Below are 20,936 nucleotides of genomic sequence, written 5' to 3'. Positions count from 1 at the left end.
TGAGAGGGGGAGTGAGAGAGAGAGAGAGGGGGAGTGAGAGAGAGAGAGAGGAGAGAGAGAGAGAAATTCAAATCTGGGTAATAAAGAGCAGAGCTACAGCTGTTTGCCCTCCAATAAAGGAAGTGTCCTATCACATTAATGGAACCTGTAAGTTAAACACATGAAATGTCAAAATAGATAGGGGCCCTTAAAATAATTACCTTCAGGCTACAACAGATGCCAAAGTTGGCAAGAATATGTTTTCCAAATGAAAGATATTTTTAAAAAATCAAAACTTCTTATATGGGAGTGACACTGAATCTTTAACGGTTCATTTGTTGGGCTGCCTCTGAACATCATATGTTGGCTGTAAATCATGTTATAACCAGGTCAATCATCGCCATTATTTTTCAATCTAATAACCTGTGGTGCATACCACAGCATAAATTCAGTAATTAGTGATTATCATCCATTGCAATAGAAGCCTGAGTTGAGAGAACAGAACTTTAATGGGCATTGACAATGTATCAAAAATGTGCCAGCACACTCTGATGAAACTTCTCATTGCATAACTCACTTATCCCTAACTTACTTGAACCTCTACATAATAACAATGGTGCAAGCTGCCAAAACACCATATTATGTTACAAAATATGGCAATTCAAGTCCCACAAGCATCTGGGCCATTACTATAAAGTAATGTGAGGAATCAAGTTTGCAAGGGTCCTGTGTGAAATCCCTGATTCAAGTAATTCATTTTTTTTTAAAATTGCAGTTACACTGAACTTCAACAGCAGTCACACTGTTATTTTTCTTACTGTGACAATTCCACACATCAGTGACGCAAAAATGATAACCTCAAGGTCAGGACTAATCTGGGTCAAAGAGCATAGTTATGCAAAATCCCCTAACTGAAACCATTTCACAATCCTTAGGCTTGACACACAAGATAAAACTTGAATGTGTTCACAATGAAAACAGACAGTGCAGAAGTTCACTTCAGTTCACCATAAACAACATGTTTTATATATCCATCATCCTCAGAATATGTTCACTTTCTCTCAGAATTATCCTGTCAACTTTGGCTCAGCGACAGCACTCTTATTTGAGTCACAAGGGCTTGAATTCAAAAGACAACCACAGTAATCAAGGTTAATATTGTACTGAGGAATAGAAGGCTTCACTCGGAACTCACACAGCAGAGGACAGGGATACAAAGTACCTGCCAGCAGGTGTAGCCCAAAGTCAAACAGCTGGCAAGGCAATTTGAAACTAAAATTATGGCACCAGATTGGCAGAGAGGTCTGAGAAACTGACAGCATAAATCTAATCAGCCAGGTACAAAATTAATGTTAGTCCCTGGGCTCACAAATCCTTCAGAGTTTAGTGTCCTCTTGCAACCTGCCACTATTAGAACTCAGAGCCCAGTTCATCTCCATGCACTTGAGTGACTAATCCAACTTGTCACTTCTATCTTATTGCTTACTGGTGCCATCTACTCAAAGTGAGTTGGTAATTGGAAGCTAATCTGTCAAAAGCAGCAAGTTAGAGGAAAAAAAGTGGGAAAATGAGATAGGGAAGAATGAAAATCGGCCCAGTTTCCTTCCACAGTCCAAAGATATGCAGGTTAGTTGGATTGGCCATGCTGAGTTGCTGCTTAAATTTCCTAATGCAGTGCAGACCTCCAAGGCTTTTCTTACTTCTCGCATTTGCTTTCACCTCCTCTGCGAACCTTCTATATTCAGCCTGGTTCTCAACTGTATTTTCTACCTTACATTGGTCATAAGCATATTTTTTTCTAATTTATCTTAATCTTTTGTCTCTTTTCTCATCCAATGAGGTTGAATTTGTTTGACTTAGTAGGGAGGATGTACAGGAAAAGAAAATTGGAAATAGCTGCAAAAATTATAGCAGTTACAAAGAATGATTTACATTCAATAGAAAGTGGAGCTGGAAAGGCACAGCAGGTCAGGCAGCATCAGGGGAGCAGGAAAGTCAATGTTTCGGGTGGGGACCCTTCATCTGGACTGTGATAGTAGTAGAGTGAAAGGTAGAGAGGGGCAAGAGTTCCTGGTGTGGGATCAAAAAAACGTCTGCAACAACAGCTTTCCAGTCCAACAAGAAAGCAAGCACTGCTAGATCTGGATTTCAGAGAATCAAGCAGGTCAAATAGATCAAGTATGAATAGAACAGTTAGGGGCAGTGATCATTATGATAACTGGACAATTAGAAAATAATTGTGAAATTGGGCAGTTAATATGGATTTATGAAAGTGAAATCATTCTTGACAAACATGTTGGAGTCTTTCTTTTGAGGATGCTTCTTGTAGCGTTAATAAAAGAGAACCAGTGAATGTGGTGTATTTGGATTTTCAGAAGGCTTTTAACAGGGTCAAATAAACATGAGAACACTGAATTGAAGATAATACACAACCATAGATTGTCAGCCCATCAATTCTCAGAAAACAGAGGAACAGATCATTCTCAGGCACACAGGCTTTTACGAGTGGGGATCAGTGCTTGGACCACAGTTTGTTTACAATCTATATAAATAATTTAATTCGGGAACAAAATGTAATGTTTCCAAATTTGTTTATGACACAAAACTAGGTGGAACTGAGAGTTGAAGAGGATGGACAATCTAAGTAAAATGAGCAAGAGTAAGACAGATGGAATGTAGTGTAAATGAATATGAAGTTATCCACAGTAGCAGAGAAAACAAATACAGAATATTTCTTACATGATGAGATGTTGGAAAGTGATGATGGCCAAAAGGGACTTGGATATCTGTATTCGTGTAATTAAAAGCTAGCAGGCTCTTGCAGTGAGAATTAGGAAGGCAAATTAGGATTAGGGTTTTTAGCCCTGTGCATATGATTTGCTATAATTGGGTAGTGCTATGAGGAAACATTGGAGTATTCTCTCCAGTTTTGGTTTCCTTATCTGAGGAACAATGAACTTGCTATAAATGGCGTACAATGGGGGAATCACCAGACTAATTCTGGGATGGCAGGATTATCTGATGGCAAAACTGGATATGTATTCAAATTTAGAAAAAAGAAAGATTATCTCACTGAAATTTACAAAATCTTAGAGGGCTTAACAGTGTAGATGTGAAGAGGATGGTTTTGTGACTGGTGACTCTAGAAGCAAGGACCAGTCCTGGAATAACAGCAGGCATTTACAAATGAAAGAAGGAAGAATTTCATAAGCCCAAAGCTAATGAACTTTGGGATTTGCTATGCCAGAGTACTGTGGAAGCTCGATAATTGAATATATTCAAGACAGAAACTGATAAATTTCCAGATGCTAACATCAAAGCTCCACAGTAGAACAGACTTGATGGATCGATTTCTACTTCTAGCTCCTCTGTTCTATAGTGAATGCACCTTCATCCACCCAATTTTCACCCTGTTCAGTCCCTATCTCCAGCTTTATGTCTGTCTTCAAATCTATCTGACCAAAACTTATCTATTGCAATATCATCTTACATAAGTTTCAAACTTTTTCATAATAATCCTGCAAAGTACCCTGTGGTGTTTTATGACATTAAATGGCAATTGTATAATTACACATTGTTGCTATTTGTCATGGGAGAAATTGTCTTGGGTACAAGTGCTTAAATTCCTGACAATATTTGCTGCAAACAACAGTGTGATATGACTAATCCAACCACACCATGTGACTAAGATTTGCAGAAAGCCATGTATATCACATTTTTAATTTTCGCCTGCTCTGCCCACACATGACTTTTCACTGTAAAATGAAACTTACTTGATGGAGTTTCCTTCTTTTGTTCCATTCTTAATGTGAGTGCACAAGATGTCAATTATAACTATAGAAATAACAACTGAAATGAAATGCTGCAATGTAGCACCTCATAGAACCCCTACAGTGTGGAAACAAGCCATTCGGCCTAATAAATCCGCACCGACCTTCCGAACAATGTCCCACCCAGATCCAATCCCCTACCCCATTACTCTATGTTTCCCATAACTAATGGACCGAACCTACATAACCCTGAACACTATGCAATTTTGCGTGGCCAATTCACCTAATCTGCACATCTTTCTGACTGTGGGATGAAACCGGAGCACCTGGAGGAAACTCACACAGACACAGACAGAATGCTCAAACTCCACACAGACAGTCGCCTAAGGCTGGAATTGAACCCAGGTCCCTGGAGCTGTGAGGCACCAGTGCTAACCACTGAGTCACCATGCCTTCCTATATGACCTCACGTTTCCCAAGGTACTTAACAATGTGCACAAATGCTGGCAAATAGGACTAGATTAATTTAGGATATTTGGTCAGCATGGACAAGTTCAACCAAAGGGTCTGTTTCCATGCTGTACAACTCTATGACTCTGTAAAATTAATACAGGAAATGAGGCAACCAATTTTCAGTCCCATGACGAACGTGATAACAATTAGAAAATCTGATTTTGGTATTTATTTAGCACTTATCATTCCATAAGGTCCCTGCATATTTCACAAGAAGGAATTAATATAATAGGGAGTGGTTAGAAGCAGGTTAAAGCATGATACCTAAAGCTTAGTCAATGGGATGGAATTTTAAGAGACTTTTGAAGATATAGCAATGATGATAGACGGAAATAAGTAGTGAAAAGATTTACAAGCACAGAGGGGCATTTAGGAATCAAGGCATAGAATTAATAACCAAATGTTGATTGGAGATAACATGGGTTTTAGGCAAGCATGAAGTAGAACAGGATATGATTTCAACCAGAGCTCTAGATGGATTTCAGACGCAGGTAATATTACAGAAGTACAATTAATCATCCCAGCAATTTATAATGCACTTCAAAGTTGGAATTGCAAAATATTCAGTCTGCATTATAAATATATCCATCTTAACTGGTGCTGGGACCATTCAAATTCCATTAAAATTATTTTGGAATCTATGAAACTACTGTGTAAAATACGAAGAGTGTATATCCCCTTTTGGATCTACAGTACAGAGTTTTATGGAAAGGATGTTACACATGGCTCATCTTCTCCATCTCATTTCCATTCTTGGATGGCAACTTTGCCGAAGATAGTAAACCCAACAGCTTGATGTGCTCTAGAACTTATATTTAAATGGCTCCTTTTTCTTCTTTCCTCAAATGTTAAATATTACTGTTAATCTAAAACTGGAGCTTGACAGGAAAATTTAAAAATCTACAGCAACAATCAGGCCTACATCACAATATAGCTCAACATGGATGGAATTACATTAACTGAAGTGAGAAAGAGAAAATATATTAGAAGGCAGCAACTGTCACAAAGTTATGAAGTTTACTGGTTTGCAGCTTCAAAATGTCCACAATGTAGGAAAGTATTTTGAGGGGATAGAAAAATCGTACATGTGCTATTGTATTAAATAAGGTGGTATTTCTAGTGTGTAAATGCTAATTCTTTTATTCATTCCTTGGATGTGGGCTTCACTGACTTTGCTAGCATTTACTGAAGACTTCTTGAACTGATGCAGTTGATTTGGAGTGGGTACACTCACAATACTGTTTAGGGAGTGAGTTCCAGGACTTTAACACAGCAACAGTGAAACAATGGCTATACATTTCCAAGTCAGAGTGGGGAATGGTTTGGAGGGGAACTGGCAGATAGTGATGTTCCCAAGTATCTGCTGCCCTTGTCCTTCTCATTGTAAGTGGTCACAGGTTTGGAAAGTGTCGAGTCAGAAACCATGGTGAATTTATATACTTGCTGCTATTGTGCTTTGATGGTGGAGGGATTGATTGTTTGTACACAGTGCCAGTCAAGCAGACTAGTTTGTATGAATGGTATCAAGCTTAGGTGTTGCCAGAGTTGCACTCATTTAGACAAGTGCACAGTATTCCATTACACTACTGACTTGTGCCTTGTAGATAGTAGACAGGCTTTGGGGAGTTGAGGAGAGTGATTTTCTTGTGAATTCTCAGTCTCTAATCTGTTTTTGTAATCACAGCATTTGCAAGGCCCATCTGGTTCAGATTCTGATCAACAATAAACCTCAATGTTTCACCTTACTGGTAAGTTTATCAAAGATGAAACCCCATAACTCCCAGAATTGTCACAAAAGTCTTTTTTTCAAAGAAGTATGCAGAATTCCCTAATTTACCTGTCTTATAGTCCTAGGTTGCCAGAAAGCATGGAATAGATTTCTGTACTCAACAAGAATCACTATTTTCACAACAGATTTTAGATGCAGGGAAACAATGATGAACCACCAGTATATAATGTTTCGAGTTAAAACTCTAGTTAACATGACCCCTTGCAAACATTTACTGAGGGGAAAAATGGATGTTATAGAACATAGAACAATACAGCACAGAACAGGCCCTTCGGCCCAAGATGTTGTGCCGAACATTTGTCCTAGCTTAAGCACCCATCCATATAAGCCAAAGGAAAGACTGGGAAGGCAATTCAATGGTCCCTGATCACAAGATTTGCTGAGATGATTCTTATGCTGATCAGAACACTTCTTCTCCAACTCCCTTCTCCCTATGCTTGCACTTATTCACAGCAGGCACAGGGTGACTGGTTTACATGTCTAAAGGTCGCTGAGTTATGAACTACTAATAACAATTTGCAGCAAGTGCTGAAGGAAAAATAAACTGGTTTTCTTCAGGTTTAAAGTTACAGCAGTAAATAGACAGCACCTGATCTTTCTTCCTTTTTTACTCACAGCCCCAAGTTTTTTTTAGCTATCTGAGAACATAGTTGCTGGCAGGCAGAAGGCCTTTGTCATCAATAACTGGTCACCAGTTCACAAACTAACCAACTACTTTTTGCTTGCTGAATATTTCAATTTGGACGTACCACTGGGTTTCAGCTCATCTGTACATCTTCACGGCTGGAACCAACAGCTGTTCAAACAGCACTTGCAATGAATGTTTAGGTTACTTGTTTGCCAAAAAATGAAACAATCCCTCAACAATCCTAGCTTTTAAAATAAGTTATTTTTGCATTTCAGACCACAATCAAAAATACAGAAAAATAAGAGATATGGCATTACACCATGATGTTAATAGCAAGGCTTTCAATCCATACCGTGCTGTATCAGTGACGGCATACACAGTGGGGTGGATTTATTTTGGTGTGGCCAATTGGCAAGGACAGCTATGGGAGTAAAACGTAGATCATGAAGTACTTCAAAAGGAAGTACTTCCAGATAAGCCAGCATTATCCCATATGCTGGGTTTTCTTAGGCGCGATTCCCACATTAAAGGGATGAGCTTTGGAGTAGCGGTGAAAATATTTAAGAATATCTATAATCTTACCATGTTTTGGATTTCGCAAGGATATATGCAAAATTCAAAATTTAACATATTTCACACTTCAGCTTTAAATTCTTAATGAAAAGTCATCACCTTTTATATCACTTTGTTTTCCCATTTTTCTCATTACCTTGCTGAGGTCCAGTACAGTGGATACTGACAGTCCAGTATTTTAACCATTCCCTATTTCAGACCCAGTAAATTGATGGTGTTAATTTGCAGATTACACCAAAATTGGAGGTGTAGTGGACAGCGAAGAAGGGGACCTCAGATTACAACGGGATCTTAATCAGATGGGCCAATGGGCTGAGTAGTGGCAGATGGAATTTAACTTGGATAAATATGAGGTGCTGCATTTTGGGGAAGCAAATCTTAGCAGGACTTATACACTTAATGGTAAGGTCCTAGGGAGTGTTGCTGAACAAAGAGACCTTGGAGTGCAGGTTCACAGCTCCTTGAAAGTAGATAGGATAGTGGAGAAGGCGTTTGGTCAGCGTATTGAATACAGGAGTTGGGAGGTCATGTTGCTGCAGTACAGGACATTGGTTAGGCCACTGTTGGAATATTGTATGCAATTCTGGTCTCCTTCCTACCGGAAAGATGTTGTGAAACTTGAAAGGGTTGAGAAAAGATTTACAAGGATGTTGTCAAAGTTGGAGGGTTTGAGCTATAGGCTAGGGCTGTTTTCTCGGGAGCATCGGATGCTGAGGGGTGACCTTATAGACGTTTATAAAATTATAAGGGGCATGGATAGGATAAATAGACAAAGTCTTTTCCCTGGGGTGGGGGAGTCCAGAACTAGATGGCATAGGTTTAGGGTGAGGGGGAAAAAATGTTCAAACAATGTTCCTGGAACATAGAGGTCAATTTGACAGTACACCATTTCAAAAGATGGGCTTTCAAATAGCCCTTCAAAGTCATTAGGTTTTTGCAGTGGCACATCATCACTGGCTTCAATTTTTGGTCTCTTGCAGTATTTCCTCCCAACAGCTAAGTGCAATGACCTTTGACTACCTTAACTCCTGCTGCACACTTCTCCTCTGCAGGAATAAAAGTCTTGGAAGGCATTCTTTACAATCCTGTTTCAAGGATAAATTAAACAATTCCTTAGAGCCTTCATCACCTTCTTGAATCACTTTCTGTAAACTGAAATGCTTCTGTGGCCACATCATCAGCGTGGTCTGCTCCACCTTCACCAGTAATCTTCATGTAATGCAGCATGGCTCTCATCTTAACGTGCTCAAACTACCCACAACAGGCATAGAAAACTTTGGAATCAAGATCATGTGATTTCACTTTCAAGTCTTCATAAATGCTTCTTCCATGCTCCAGTAACAATTCAAAATAAGCAATATATTTAATTGATTCTGACATTCAATCCATGATGCTAAAAGTCTTTTGAAATCTCCCATTATCTCAGGAAGTGCACAAACTATTTGAGTTTCATTTAACAAAATTACACTTATCCTGTCTGCCTTTTTTGTACGTTTCACTCACAATGGTCAAATCTAGAGTGTTAAAAATCACACACACCAGGTTATAGTCCAACTGGTTTATTTGGAAACACTAGCTTTTGAGTCTCTTCATCAGGTGGTTGTGTCCTGATGAAGAGGCAGCACTTCGAAAGCTAGTGCTTCCAAAACACCTGAAGAGGCAGCGCCTTGAAAACGACTGCTTCCAAATAAACCTGTTGGACTTTAACCTGGTGTTGTGATTTTTAACTTTGTCCACTCCAGTCCAACACCAGCACCTTCAAATCAAATCTAGAGAGAACACCTAATTTAACATTTAATGGAATTGATTTCCTGCTTTCCCTAGCCACGATTTCTATGCTTTCATGGTGAGAGTGCCTGGGAGCTATGACAGACAGAGGTATCACTCAGATTGGCAACGGCCAAACGAGCTGAAGATTGGCATACAATTATCCCTAAGCACTGTTGGGATACGGGTAAGAACCTAGTTATCATGAATCAGGCATGTATTATTGGCATGATGTTATGGCAAACCATGTTAATCAAAGATTGCACATACTAGATTAATGCAACTTCTTGCTGAATGAGTGGAAGGCTGATCTGTCTTTTTCTAATGTTGAATGGCTCCCTCGCATTCAATGGTACCTCATCATCTCTATAATCACAATATGAATTTCGTCAAACACTGAGATCAAGTTATTAGTGTAAATTATCTGAAAACATAGCAAAATGGGCTTAATTTTAAATACACTTTTAAAGTATAAATAATCAGTCATTTGTATAAGCATGTTAAATCAAGAAGATGCTTTAAAATATACATAGAACAGTTCAAAGAATTATTTAATTTATTCTAAATTGAATGTCAGTATAGTATTTATATAGTACTATAGAGTTGTCGGGGGACATGACTTAATTTTACATGCAATGGGGAAAGATAAACTGCAGAGACTATCCTTTAAATGTTTGGGCATATACAATTAAGTTACCTGATTATTTATTAATATTTTGAAAAATTTAGAAATGTATACCATTTTTAAGTTGTGGTGGGGAGAACGGAGAATGTTTTTTACTTGAATGTTATTCAACGACATTTTTAAAAAAAGATAAACATTTGCCAACTTGAGAATGTTTTGGTATACGGTTTTAAGCTTGGTCCACTTGACTTCAATCATAAAGATTTTAATTTTTTAATACAGAACGAGGAGGGACAGAAAATACTACAAATCCATAGGGTGGAAACTACAACTTCATAAAAATAGACATTGCTGCTATTGTAAAATCTGCAATTTTTAAAAATTGATGCAGTAATACAGTTAATATATTTGAACTTTAAAAGGCATTTCATAAAAAGCTCCATATGCAGGCTTGCCAGCAAAGTTGAAGCAAATAGAATAAGAGGGATAATGGCAGCCTGGATTGAACATAGAACAATACAGCACAGAACAGGCCCTTCGGCCCACGATGTTGTGCCGAACTTCTAACCTAGATTAAGTACCCATCCATGTACCTATCCAAATGCCGCTTAAAGGTCGCCAATGATTCCGACTCTACCACTCCCACGGGCAGCGCATTCCATGCCCCCACCACTCTCTGGGTAAAGAACCCACCCCTGACATCTCCCCTATACCTTCCACCCTTCACCTTAAATTTATGTCCCCTTGTAACACTCTATGAAGGTTTATAAAATCATGAGGGGCATGGATAGAGTGAATAGACAAGGTCTTTTCCCTGCGTATGGGAGTCCAGAACTAGAGGGCATAGGTTTAAAGTCAGAGGGGAAAAATTTAAAAGGGTCTTAAGTAGCAACTTTTTCACACAGAGGGTGGTATGTGTACAGAATGAGCTGCCAGAGGAAGTGGTGGAGGCTGGTACAATTATACCATTTAATAGGCATCTGGATGGGTATATGAATAGGAAGGGTTTGGAGGGATATGGGCCAAGTGCTGGAAAATGGGACTAGATTAATTTAGGATATCAGGTCAGCATGGACAAGTTGGACTGAAGGTCCTGTTTCTCTGCTGTACATCTCTGACTCTATGACTGTATAACTGTAAAAGTAGATGGATGCCCAGGTAGGCTTTGAGTTTGGATGTGCAATTTCACACAAAATTATTCACAACCTCAGTCAGCTAGTTTAAGGACATACGTCAGAGTGGCCACAGCATTTTATTTTGAAAGGAAGAGAGGAAAACCTGACTGAGTCATTGTAACCAGTTTCCAAACATTCCCAAGGTCTAGCTGTGAAACAGCATTGATGGATGTCTGGGAACATGTTTCTAGTCTAACGTCTTCATTAGGGAAGCTTAACTCCTAACGAAGGGAGTATAAGGAAAGTATATTAATCATCAGATAAATAAGTGAAGAGAAATAATTCTAAATAAGGGAATAAAGGAGTAATAACAAAACAGAATTGTTGTTCATATCAACAAGTAAGATCTTTCAATTATCACATTGTATTTTTCTTTTTTTTTGTGACTTAAGAAATGTAATTTTTTTCTCTCTCTATTCTAAAGCTGCTGTCTTGCTTTGAATGATTACACCAGTAAGCTAGTCTACAGTTGTCTTGTTGAAATGGCCTTTATTTACATGAAATAGAATTTCCTCTCCATCACTATGATTCTTTACTTCCAACCCCCTTTTACCTGCTTCTTGCTTAATAGATACCATTACAGCTAAGTTTTTCCTTTATCCTCTTCTGATGAACAGGCTTTGAATTACAACTTTGATTCTGTTTCTGTCTCCACAAATGCTGACTATTTCAAGTGTTTTCTGATTTTAGTTTAGATGATCAGTATCTTATATTTGTTTTGAGATAGAGAGCTTACCAAAGGTTTGATTGCGAAGGCCTCACAAGGCACCTTCCACTTAAGTTACACATGCTTGGTCACCTCGTCGAAGAATTCAATAAGACTTGTAAGGCAAGACCTACCCTTCACAAATCCGTGCTGGCTGTCCCTAATCAAGCAGTGTCTTTCCAGATACTCATAAATCCTATCCCTCAGTACTCTTTCCATTACTTTGCCTACCACAGGAGTAAGACTAACAGGCCTGTAATTCCCGGGGTTATCCCTATTCCCTTTTTTGAACAGGGGCACAACATTCGCTACTCTCCAGTCCCCTGGTACCACCCCCGTTGCCAGTGAAGACGAGAAGATCATTGCCAACGGTACTGCAATTTCCTCTCTTGCTTCCCACATAATCCTAGGATATATCCCGTCAGGCCCGGGGGACTTGTCTATCCTCAAGTTGTTCAAAATGTCCAACACATCTTCCTTCCTAACAGGTATCTCTTCTGGCTTACCAGTCCATTTCACACTCTCCTCTTCTACAATACGGTCCCTCTCGTTCGTAAATACTGAAGAGAAGTACTTGTTCAAGACCTCTCCAATCTCTTCCGACTCAATACACAGTCTCCCACTACTGTCCTTGATCGGACCTTGATCGGATAGTTGGCTGAGTGACTGGAAATGGAGAGCAGTGGTTGTGTTTTGTACTGGACAAAAGTATTTGTGATGATTATAGCTCCCCTTGATATATGTTAATAACAATATTAAAGCAGAGCGCAAGGTCCATTTACAAAATTTACAACTTGCAGATAACAAAACAATGTTGGACTTCAAGAGACACTGACAGTTCGATGATAAATTTATCTGCTGCACGTCCATTCCTAACTCAAAATATGTGTGAAGAATGAGAAGATGGTACATAAATGAAAGTTACAATTCTAAAGAGAGGGCTCTTGTGGGACTGTGCTAGTGTCAGAAGATCTGAGTTCAAGTCCACCTACGCTGGACGTGCTCTGATATAGTGATATTTTAAGCGACAATTTAAATGGTGATGTACAGTCAAGGGAAAAATTATTTGGTGTTAGGTCAGAATGAGAAAGTGATCAATTAGACTTTCACAGATACAGGCATAGCATATAAAAGCAAGAAAGTCATGACAAATCTTTATACATCACTGGCTTAGCTTCAACTGGAGCACGGTACTCAATTCTGGACACTACACTTTTGGAAGGATGTGAAAACTTTACAGAGGGTGGAGAAAAATAGTTATGAAAATGGTTCCAGGAATAGGAGACTTCAGTTACTTTGGAGAAACTGAGGTTCTTTTCCTTAGTGAAGGGTGAGAGGATATTTCAAAAGCAAAATGTTGTGGATACTATTAATCTGAAATAAATAGAAAACAAATTGCTGGTAGTACACAGTTGGTCAGTTACTATCTGTAGAGAACAGAGTTAATATTTCAATTCACGAGTTTTCATCAACACAGGGAATCAGGAGATTTGATAAGTGTTCAAAATCACGAGTCGAGATAAATCAATTTTTTCCAATTGGCAGAACCAAAGTACACAGATTTGCAGTAATTTGGCAAAAGAAAACAAGGGCAACATGAATAAACTGTTGCAATGAGCAGTTAGAACTTCAAATGCACTTTGTGAGTGAATGTGAGGTTGAGGCAAATTAAGTTGCAACTTTCAAAGGAAAATTGAATCAGCAACAGAAGGGAAAAATGGAAGTATATAGAAAAAAGGCACAGATCAAAGAATGAAACAACCTAAATTATTTTTAAAACAGAGCCATATTTTTCTTAGAGAGTATTGGCATGGACTCAACGAGCTGAATGGTGTCATTTATGATGAGACAAGATCAAAAAGAATCATATTATGTTGTCATACCCAGGTGCAGCATACTGAACTTCATTCTGCAGTCATTGAGTTGTAAATGACAAGCGTATATATTCAATTACATGTAGAGGTTTAAATTACTATCTTGTTTAATTTTTATTAAGCAATGTTAAAATCCAAAGTTAATTTTAAAAAATCCAATTCATTACAAAGCAAATTTACATGCTAATATTGCAGATAACTGCCCAAGTTCCAGTTAACCCCATCTTTACTTCAAAAGTTACTACCATCACACACAAGCACATTTCTGAGAATTGTTGTAAGGGGTTCTTTTTCACCTGTGAATAATGATAATGAATGTTGACCATGGAGGATATAATAGTAGAGCCTGATTATACATCTCATAGGAAACAAATTAGCCAACATTACTCAGGAGCAACTGTAATCATACATTCTCATTTATTTTCCAATCCTCAAACCAAGACATTAGCACCATTTGTAATGAAACACCACCGTCCTGCTTAGATCAGCAGCTCAGTATCAATCGATTCAGAACAGGTCCAGGTTCAGTCGAACTATTCAATGGATGCATTAACACCACCATCAGGAAGTTGAGACTCCTTTATGCATAGATACTCAGAATCGACTTGGTTGAATTTCTAAGCTGGTAAACAACACTGTTTTGTAGTAAATGAATCCACGAGCAATTTCCATATAAAACTAATAAGATAATGTATTATTAAGACTTGCATGTTTTAGCTATATTAATAAATCTTGAAGCAATATTGCCATAATTAAAGTACTTAATGAGAAAGTCCCAGTAGTATTCCAAAAATTCAATTTGCATGAATTCTGATCAGGATTTTTTTCCATACTTTTATTTGGCCTAATGAGGTTAAAAATCAAAACCAATGAATGCCTTTTTTCCCCACAAATATTGTATACGAATAACACAACAAGCATACTTCAAAGCCATTGAAACAAAAACAAAATGTGCAGAAATACTCCAAGAGTCAAGCAGCATCTGTGGAGAGAGACTTAACATTTCAGGCTGTGACTTTTTATGAAAGGGAAACGAGAAAAGAAAAAAAGCGTCCGATTAGATTGATGCAAGATGGGAAAAGACAGGAGGTACAATGATAACTGTCCTGCCAGAGGAAAATAGTGCTCGAGTTCTCTCCAGTGAGACAACTGGTGTTGGTTTAACCTGAGGGTCACCACACCTCAGGTGAGGGAAAGAGGTTAAGGAGGGTATGGTAATGTTAGCTAGTATGAGAATGCAATCCACGCTGTTGGTGTTATTGTGCATTTTAAACCAGCCTTTCAGCCAACAGTGCTGACTGATTCCTTTTCAAAAGCAAATATAGAATGCTGAATTGAAGCAAATGTAAATCATTGCTTCAGCAAGAAAACATGTTTGGGATCTTACAGAGTGAGCGGAGGTGATGACGAAGAGACGACCATTACATCTTTCCAGTGCCTGTATGAAAAAGTACGGTGGGAACTAGTTGGGTAGTGGCATGAAGACTAAAATGTGTGGAAAATACATTCCTTTTTTAGGGGGAAGATGTGTTTGGTAGTAGCATTATTACACTAGAGATGTTTGAAATAGCAGGGGCTGATTAATTTTCTGTAGAGGCTACTTGTGTAGAAAGTTAGGACCCTACTATGGTTCTGGGAGGGAGGAAAAGGGCAAGAGCAGAAATGGAAAAAGATTCAAACAGTTAAGGACCCTTGATATGAAAAATTGTGAGACAAGGAAGACATCTTGGAGTTGTTTAGCTAGACGAATACCATTAACAATAAAAAACGTAGATGATTTAAATTTCTCTGAAGGCAGATTGGGAAATATTACAAGATGAAGATATTTCCAGAAGATGGGGAATTAATCTATTTGTGGAGAGTGCAAAATCTAGAGCCAATATTTAAAGTTGAGTCTTATCACTTAAACGTAATGGTAAACAGCTGATTTTTCTAACTCTACTTGGTTCTTGTACTAAGTTTACAGCAAAACAATTTGGGACTATATACCACTGAGAAAAGGTTTATGAGATTCACATGTCTAATATAAAATCTAAGAATATAACTGTGATAGAATGTAGCAGACTAAAATAATGCTGAAATATTTGGATTTATTTCACCTAACACTCAATACTAAAATTCTCTCATACTACTCCATCCCCAACATCACCTGCTATCGGAATACCAGTAAATCAATTTGCAAGATTCCCATCTTCAACGGCCATCTGAAAATCTTACCCCTTCCATCCAGTTTGCATTTCAACATTCCCTATATGCCACCTGAAGTCTTTGAAATGCCCATAAAACTCAGTTTGCTTAACAACTTATAGAGTCATACAGCATGCAAACAAACCCTTTAGTCCAACTCATCTGCATGGACCAAGTTTCCCAAACTAAACTAGTCCCATTTGTCTGCATTTGGCCCATATTCCTCTAATCCCTTTCTAATCATGTACATGTCCAAACATCTTTTATATGTCGTAACTAATCTGCATCTCCACTTCCCCTGGCAGTTCATTCCACATAGGAACCACCCTGAGAAAAGTTTGCCACTCAGGTCCCTTTTGAATCTATCCCATCTCACCTTAAAATTATGTACTCTAGTTTTGAACTCCATAACTTGTGGAGTCGCAGGTAAATAGGATAGTGAGGGAGGTATTTGGTATGCTTTCCTTTATTGGTCAGAGTATTGAGTACAGGAGTTGGGAGGTCATGTTGCAGTTGTACAGGACATTGGTTCGGCCACTTTTGGACTATTGCGTGCAATTCTGGTCTCCTTCCTATCGGAAAGATGTTGTGAAACTTGAAAGGGTTCAGAAAAGATTTACAAGGATGTTGTCATGGTTGGAGGATTTGAAATATAGGGAGAGGTTGAGTCAGCGAGGGCTGTTTTCCCTGGAGCGGAGGCTGAGGGATGACCTTATACAGAAGAACCTCGATTATCCAAACAAGATGGGCGGGCACTGTTTCCTTCAGATAATCAATTATTCAGTTAATCGATTAAATGCCTTTCCTCTGGAACTCGGGAGTTTCTTTAATACTGCTCCCCATTCAGGAAATGAGGCAGCAGCACACCACGGGTGAACCCCCAGCCCCTGTTCAATACTGCCCCCCTCCCCGGGGGCAGCCAGACTGGACATCAACACCAACATTGTCTCCCCAAAAAAGCAGCAGCAGTCTCCAAATAGCGTGTGCATGCACGCACTCACACACATATACAAACTTTTTACTACAACTTTTTAACAGGCTCCATCTTTGTCTTGTACAGACAATATTGGAGAGATTATCTGGGAAAAGGGGTTTAGGGTACTCCCCTGTGTAGAACTCCAGGGAAAGTATTGGGGGGGGGGGAAGTAGGCAGTCACTAATCAACCACACCGCCCTGTGGCCCAACATTTCAACTCCCCCTTTCACTCTGCCAAGTACATGGAGGTCCTGGGCCTCCTTCACCGCCGCTCCCTCACCACCAGAAGCCTGGAGGAAGAACGCCTCATCTTCGCCTCGGAACACTTCAACCCCAGGGCATCAATGTGGACTTCAACAGTTTCCTCTTTTCCCCTTCACCCACCTCACCCCAGTTCCAAACTTCCAGCTCAGCACTGTCCCCTTGACTTGTCCTATCTTCTTTTCCACCTATCCACTCCATCCCCTCCCCCACTCACCTATTGTACTCTATGCTACTTTCTCCCCACCCCCACCCTCCTCTCACTTATCTCTCCACCCTTCAGGCTCTCTGCCTGTATTCCTGATGAAGGGCTTTTGCCCGAAACATCGATTTTACTGCTCCTCGGATGTTGCCTGAACTGTTGTGTTCTTCCAGCATTTGGAGAAGATGCCTGTTTAATCACTGTAAACAAAAGACATGATCGGTGTTGAAAACATGTCTTTGATGTAATGTTTTTAATCGGGACCTCGAGATCCCCTTCAGATAATCTGATATTCAGATAATTGAGGTTCATAAAATCATGAGGGTCATGGATAGGATAAATAGACAAAGTCTCTTCCCTGGACTGGGGGAATCCAGAACTAGAGGCCACAGGTTTAGGGTGAGAGGGGAAAGATATAAAAAGGACCTAAGGGGCAACTTTTTCATGTATGGAATGAGCTGCCTGGGGAAGTGGAGGAAACTACTACAATTGCAATATTTAAAAGGCATCTGGATGGGTATATGAATAGGAAGGGTTTGGAGTGATATGGGGTGGGTGCTGGCAGGTGCGACCAGATGGGTTGAGATATCTGGTCGGCCTGGACGAGTTGGACCGCTGGTCTGTTTCTATGCTGTACATCTCTATGACTCTAGGGAAAAGACTCTAGTTATTCACTTTTTCAATGGCATTCTTAATTCCACAAAGTTCGAAAGGTCACCCCTCCATTTCCTACAGCCCAGGGAAAACCATCCAGACACCATAAAATCCTTGTACATCTTTTCTGCATGCTCTCAATTTTAAAAATATCCTTGCAGTACATCTTTATGACTCTAGGTGTTGCATTTTAAAATGGAAACAGATAGTGTGGTTTGTGTGTGGAAGGAACGGCCAGAAGTGATTGATGCAGGTAGTGACATTTAAAGACCATTTGATTAAGTACCTAAATAGGAACAGTTTGGAGTAATATGAGCAGTTGGGACTGGTTTAGTACAGGACCGTGGTCAGCATGGTCTAGTTGGACTGAAGGCTCTTGTTTCTATGCTGTTTGACTCAATGACTCTATTAGCATTTAACATTAATTAGTCCAGCCCTGTATAAGCTCTAAATAAGTCCCGACGAAGGGCTTATGCCAGAGATGTCAATTTTCCTGCTCCTCGGATGCTGCCTGACCTGCTGTGCTTTTCCAGCACCACACTTGCGACATTAGTGAATTAACTCCAGTTTCAGGGTTGTCATTTTCGTTCTTTTCATTGTTGCATCAATGGATTAGATTATTGCCTATGCTATATATGTCACTTTCCTCATTAAGAATCCTATTAATGTGGGGTTGTAATTGCAGAATGACAGGTTCACAAAAGCACTTCAATTATAAATCCACATCCTCAATTCAGCATTTCAGTGCTGCACTTAATTAGCACTAATGGATGCAAATTTGGAAGCTAGTATTATGGCAATGTGAATTCTTTGAAAACCATTTCAGCAATAGAATAGCAAAAAATAGGGCAGTGTATTTTGCAATAGTATCAACATCAGCTTGATTCACACACCAAAGTACTTTACACCAGTTATGATAAAATTCAATTATAGAAATGGCTCCTCCCCCAAAATGACACCATGATGAATTAAACTTGTTTCACTTGGTTCCAAAATAAAAGATACTTTTCTGTAAAAGATGCAGCCAGCGCAAGCACATGCAGAATCACACCTAATCTGGTTTGCGGACACAAACCTTTGATCTAGATGTAAAAATATCAAAATGAAATTTTTATACACAATAAAAATTGAACTTTTATTTTCTTGACTTATTTTAGAAATATTCCAAAATTAGCAACCTGCCTGTGAAATTTGAGAAATTGCAACAAACCTTGCTATCTAATCTCAAACAATAATTCAGAAATATTTTTAAAAATCATGAGATAACTTAGGTATCAATTCTTTTCAATATAATGGACAAGAATGTTACTACATAGTGTTCAAATGTAGGGTCACATCAATAAATCCAAAAGATAACTTGAAAGGTTTTTTTGTCCAAAAAGTGTGGCAAAACTACATATATATTGACCACATACTGGTAAAAGAGCAGACAAATTTAATCACTTCCGTTTAAATGAGAGAAGGGACTAGAAGATTTTGGTAGTGTTGAACAAAGCAGAAGCGTGCAACACAAACACTGGTCTAAACCAGTTAGGCTGAAATAATCATGCATTGTAGACTCAAAAATACTGACAGCTACAGCTAAGTCATAGAACACATTTATATTACTAGCTGGACCTTACACTGGATTGACATTAAGAGATTGGTTGCTATGCCACCAATGTGAAGTCTTAAGGTTCATTGTAAAATCCAGCAACTAAAATTATTGGGATTCTGACTAACAGTAATTCAATGGCAGTTATCACCACTGGCATCAAAACAGCTGACGTTATGATTAAGCCAGCTTTTCCCACATCGTCCATTTCCCAATAACAGATCAACTGAGCCTTCTTCCTCCAAAGTAAGCACGGTTTAAGACAAAAGCATCAATATATAGGACGTCAGTTTCAAAGATTAATTTCCACACTGCCAGACATGCTGATGATTATGCCAGTCAGGTGTAGACTTTATTTACCACTTTTAGAAAGCTGCTTGTGCATTTTTATTTAAACCATTAGGAAATCAGTGTACTAAACTCCGCATGAATTGCATCATACAATTACATATGGGCACTTAAGTGAAAATACTAGTTTGAAAAATACATACAACGAAAACACCTAAAAATTTTAAAACTACAGTTGATAAACACTGCTAGATTTTCGTCAAATGTTGCTTTGCGTTAAAAAAAATGATTGCACTACAATTTTATTACATTAAAACGATTACTGGAATGAGAAAAGTCATTTCAGAAAAATAGAAAATGCATTAAACCAAAAAAAAACATCTGCAAGTGACTGACAGCTCCACATTCGAAAATGTTAATTATGGGCTTTTAAAATTACGACGTTTTTAACGTGCCAATCGCCCTTCACGGTCAACACTGGCAGCCGCAGTAAACCTCGAGCTGGTTTACCATTTAATCCTGTTGTTGGGAGCCAACCGGCGAAAATAAGGAATTGGGATCAGAGGGAAGTCACGCATCCAAAGAGGAAAAAGGGGGCCAGACCGATCACAGAAAATAACATACTGTTCTATAGTCACGCGGGGAGAGGATAAAATACGATTTTTTTTTCAAAAAAAAATCGGAAAATAAAAAGACAGCACGGCCTTAGATGAAGTGAACAAGGCAGCGAGGGAGCTGCGCCGCGTTGAGAAGGCGTGAGCGCATCTCCAAAGCTGCAGCAATAAACCGGACACGCGGTTAGCGCGAGGTTCCCGCCGCACTCCGGGGGCACAGCGATCGCCGGTATCCCCCATCCTCCCTCACTCACTCACTCCCTCCCGAAAACATACAGAGACATGTGCTCGTCATAATCTCTCGTTGTTATTAGGCCCCAGATCAGGCGGTCGCCCCGCCATTATTGCCATGAATCACATTTTACTCTCCACATAAAATACCCAACCTCGGCAAAAACCGCGACACGTGACACCGAGCCAGGCTCGAGCGCAGCGAGACCCGTCTCCTCTCTCTCTCTCCCTCCCTCCCACCCACCCACCCCCTTTTTCTTTCCTCTCCCCAACGATCCCGTTCAATGCAAAGATTTCAACAAAAGGGAATTATATTCAACGAAATCAGCTCGGCGCTCCTCTACACCACTGAGCAGCACACCCTCGTGCTTTAAACGCTCGACGACTGGGGCGGTGAGAAGGGAAACAAATGGGTGTTTAAATACCTCACTCGAGTGCCGTGTGCATCCTCTCCGCTCGGTACCAACACAGGGAGCGCGGAGGGCGGGACGGGGCCGCGCGGGGCTGGGCCAACACTATGCGCGCGCACG

General features: G+C 39.4%; 1 protein-coding gene across 6 annotated transcripts in view; it reads right to left on the bottom strand.

The window, feature by feature from the left end:
• Positions 1-20,907, bottom strand: part of slc39a10 (solute carrier family 39 member 10) — a 62,160-nt gene extending 41,253 nt beyond the window's left edge. For 3 of the 6 annotated variants that reach the window (XR_006312068.1, XM_043692891.1, XM_043692893.1), the window contains exon 1: positions 20,452-20,620. Coding sequence is in view for 3 of the 6 variants with exons in the window: in XM_043692891.1 (XP_043548826.1) it covers positions 20,452-20,459 (8 nt within the window). In the remaining 3 variants the exon portion in view is untranslated. Of the gene's footprint in view, positions 1-8,381; positions 8,402-20,451; positions 20,621-20,831 lie in introns of those variants that run through there. The other 3 variants (XM_043692894.1, XM_043692897.1, XM_043692896.1) reach the window with 3 other exon arrangements.
• Between the last annotated feature and the right edge of the window lie 29 nt (positions 20,908-20,936).

Source organism: Chiloscyllium plagiosum, chromosome 7, assembly GCF_004010195.1.
Source record: "Chiloscyllium plagiosum isolate BGI_BamShark_2017 chromosome 7, ASM401019v2, whole genome shotgun sequence".
In the NCBI taxonomy this organism is placed as follows: Eukaryota; Metazoa; Chordata; class Chondrichthyes; order Orectolobiformes; family Hemiscylliidae; genus Chiloscyllium; species Chiloscyllium plagiosum.
This window is presented reverse-complemented; position numbering and strand designations above follow the sequence as displayed.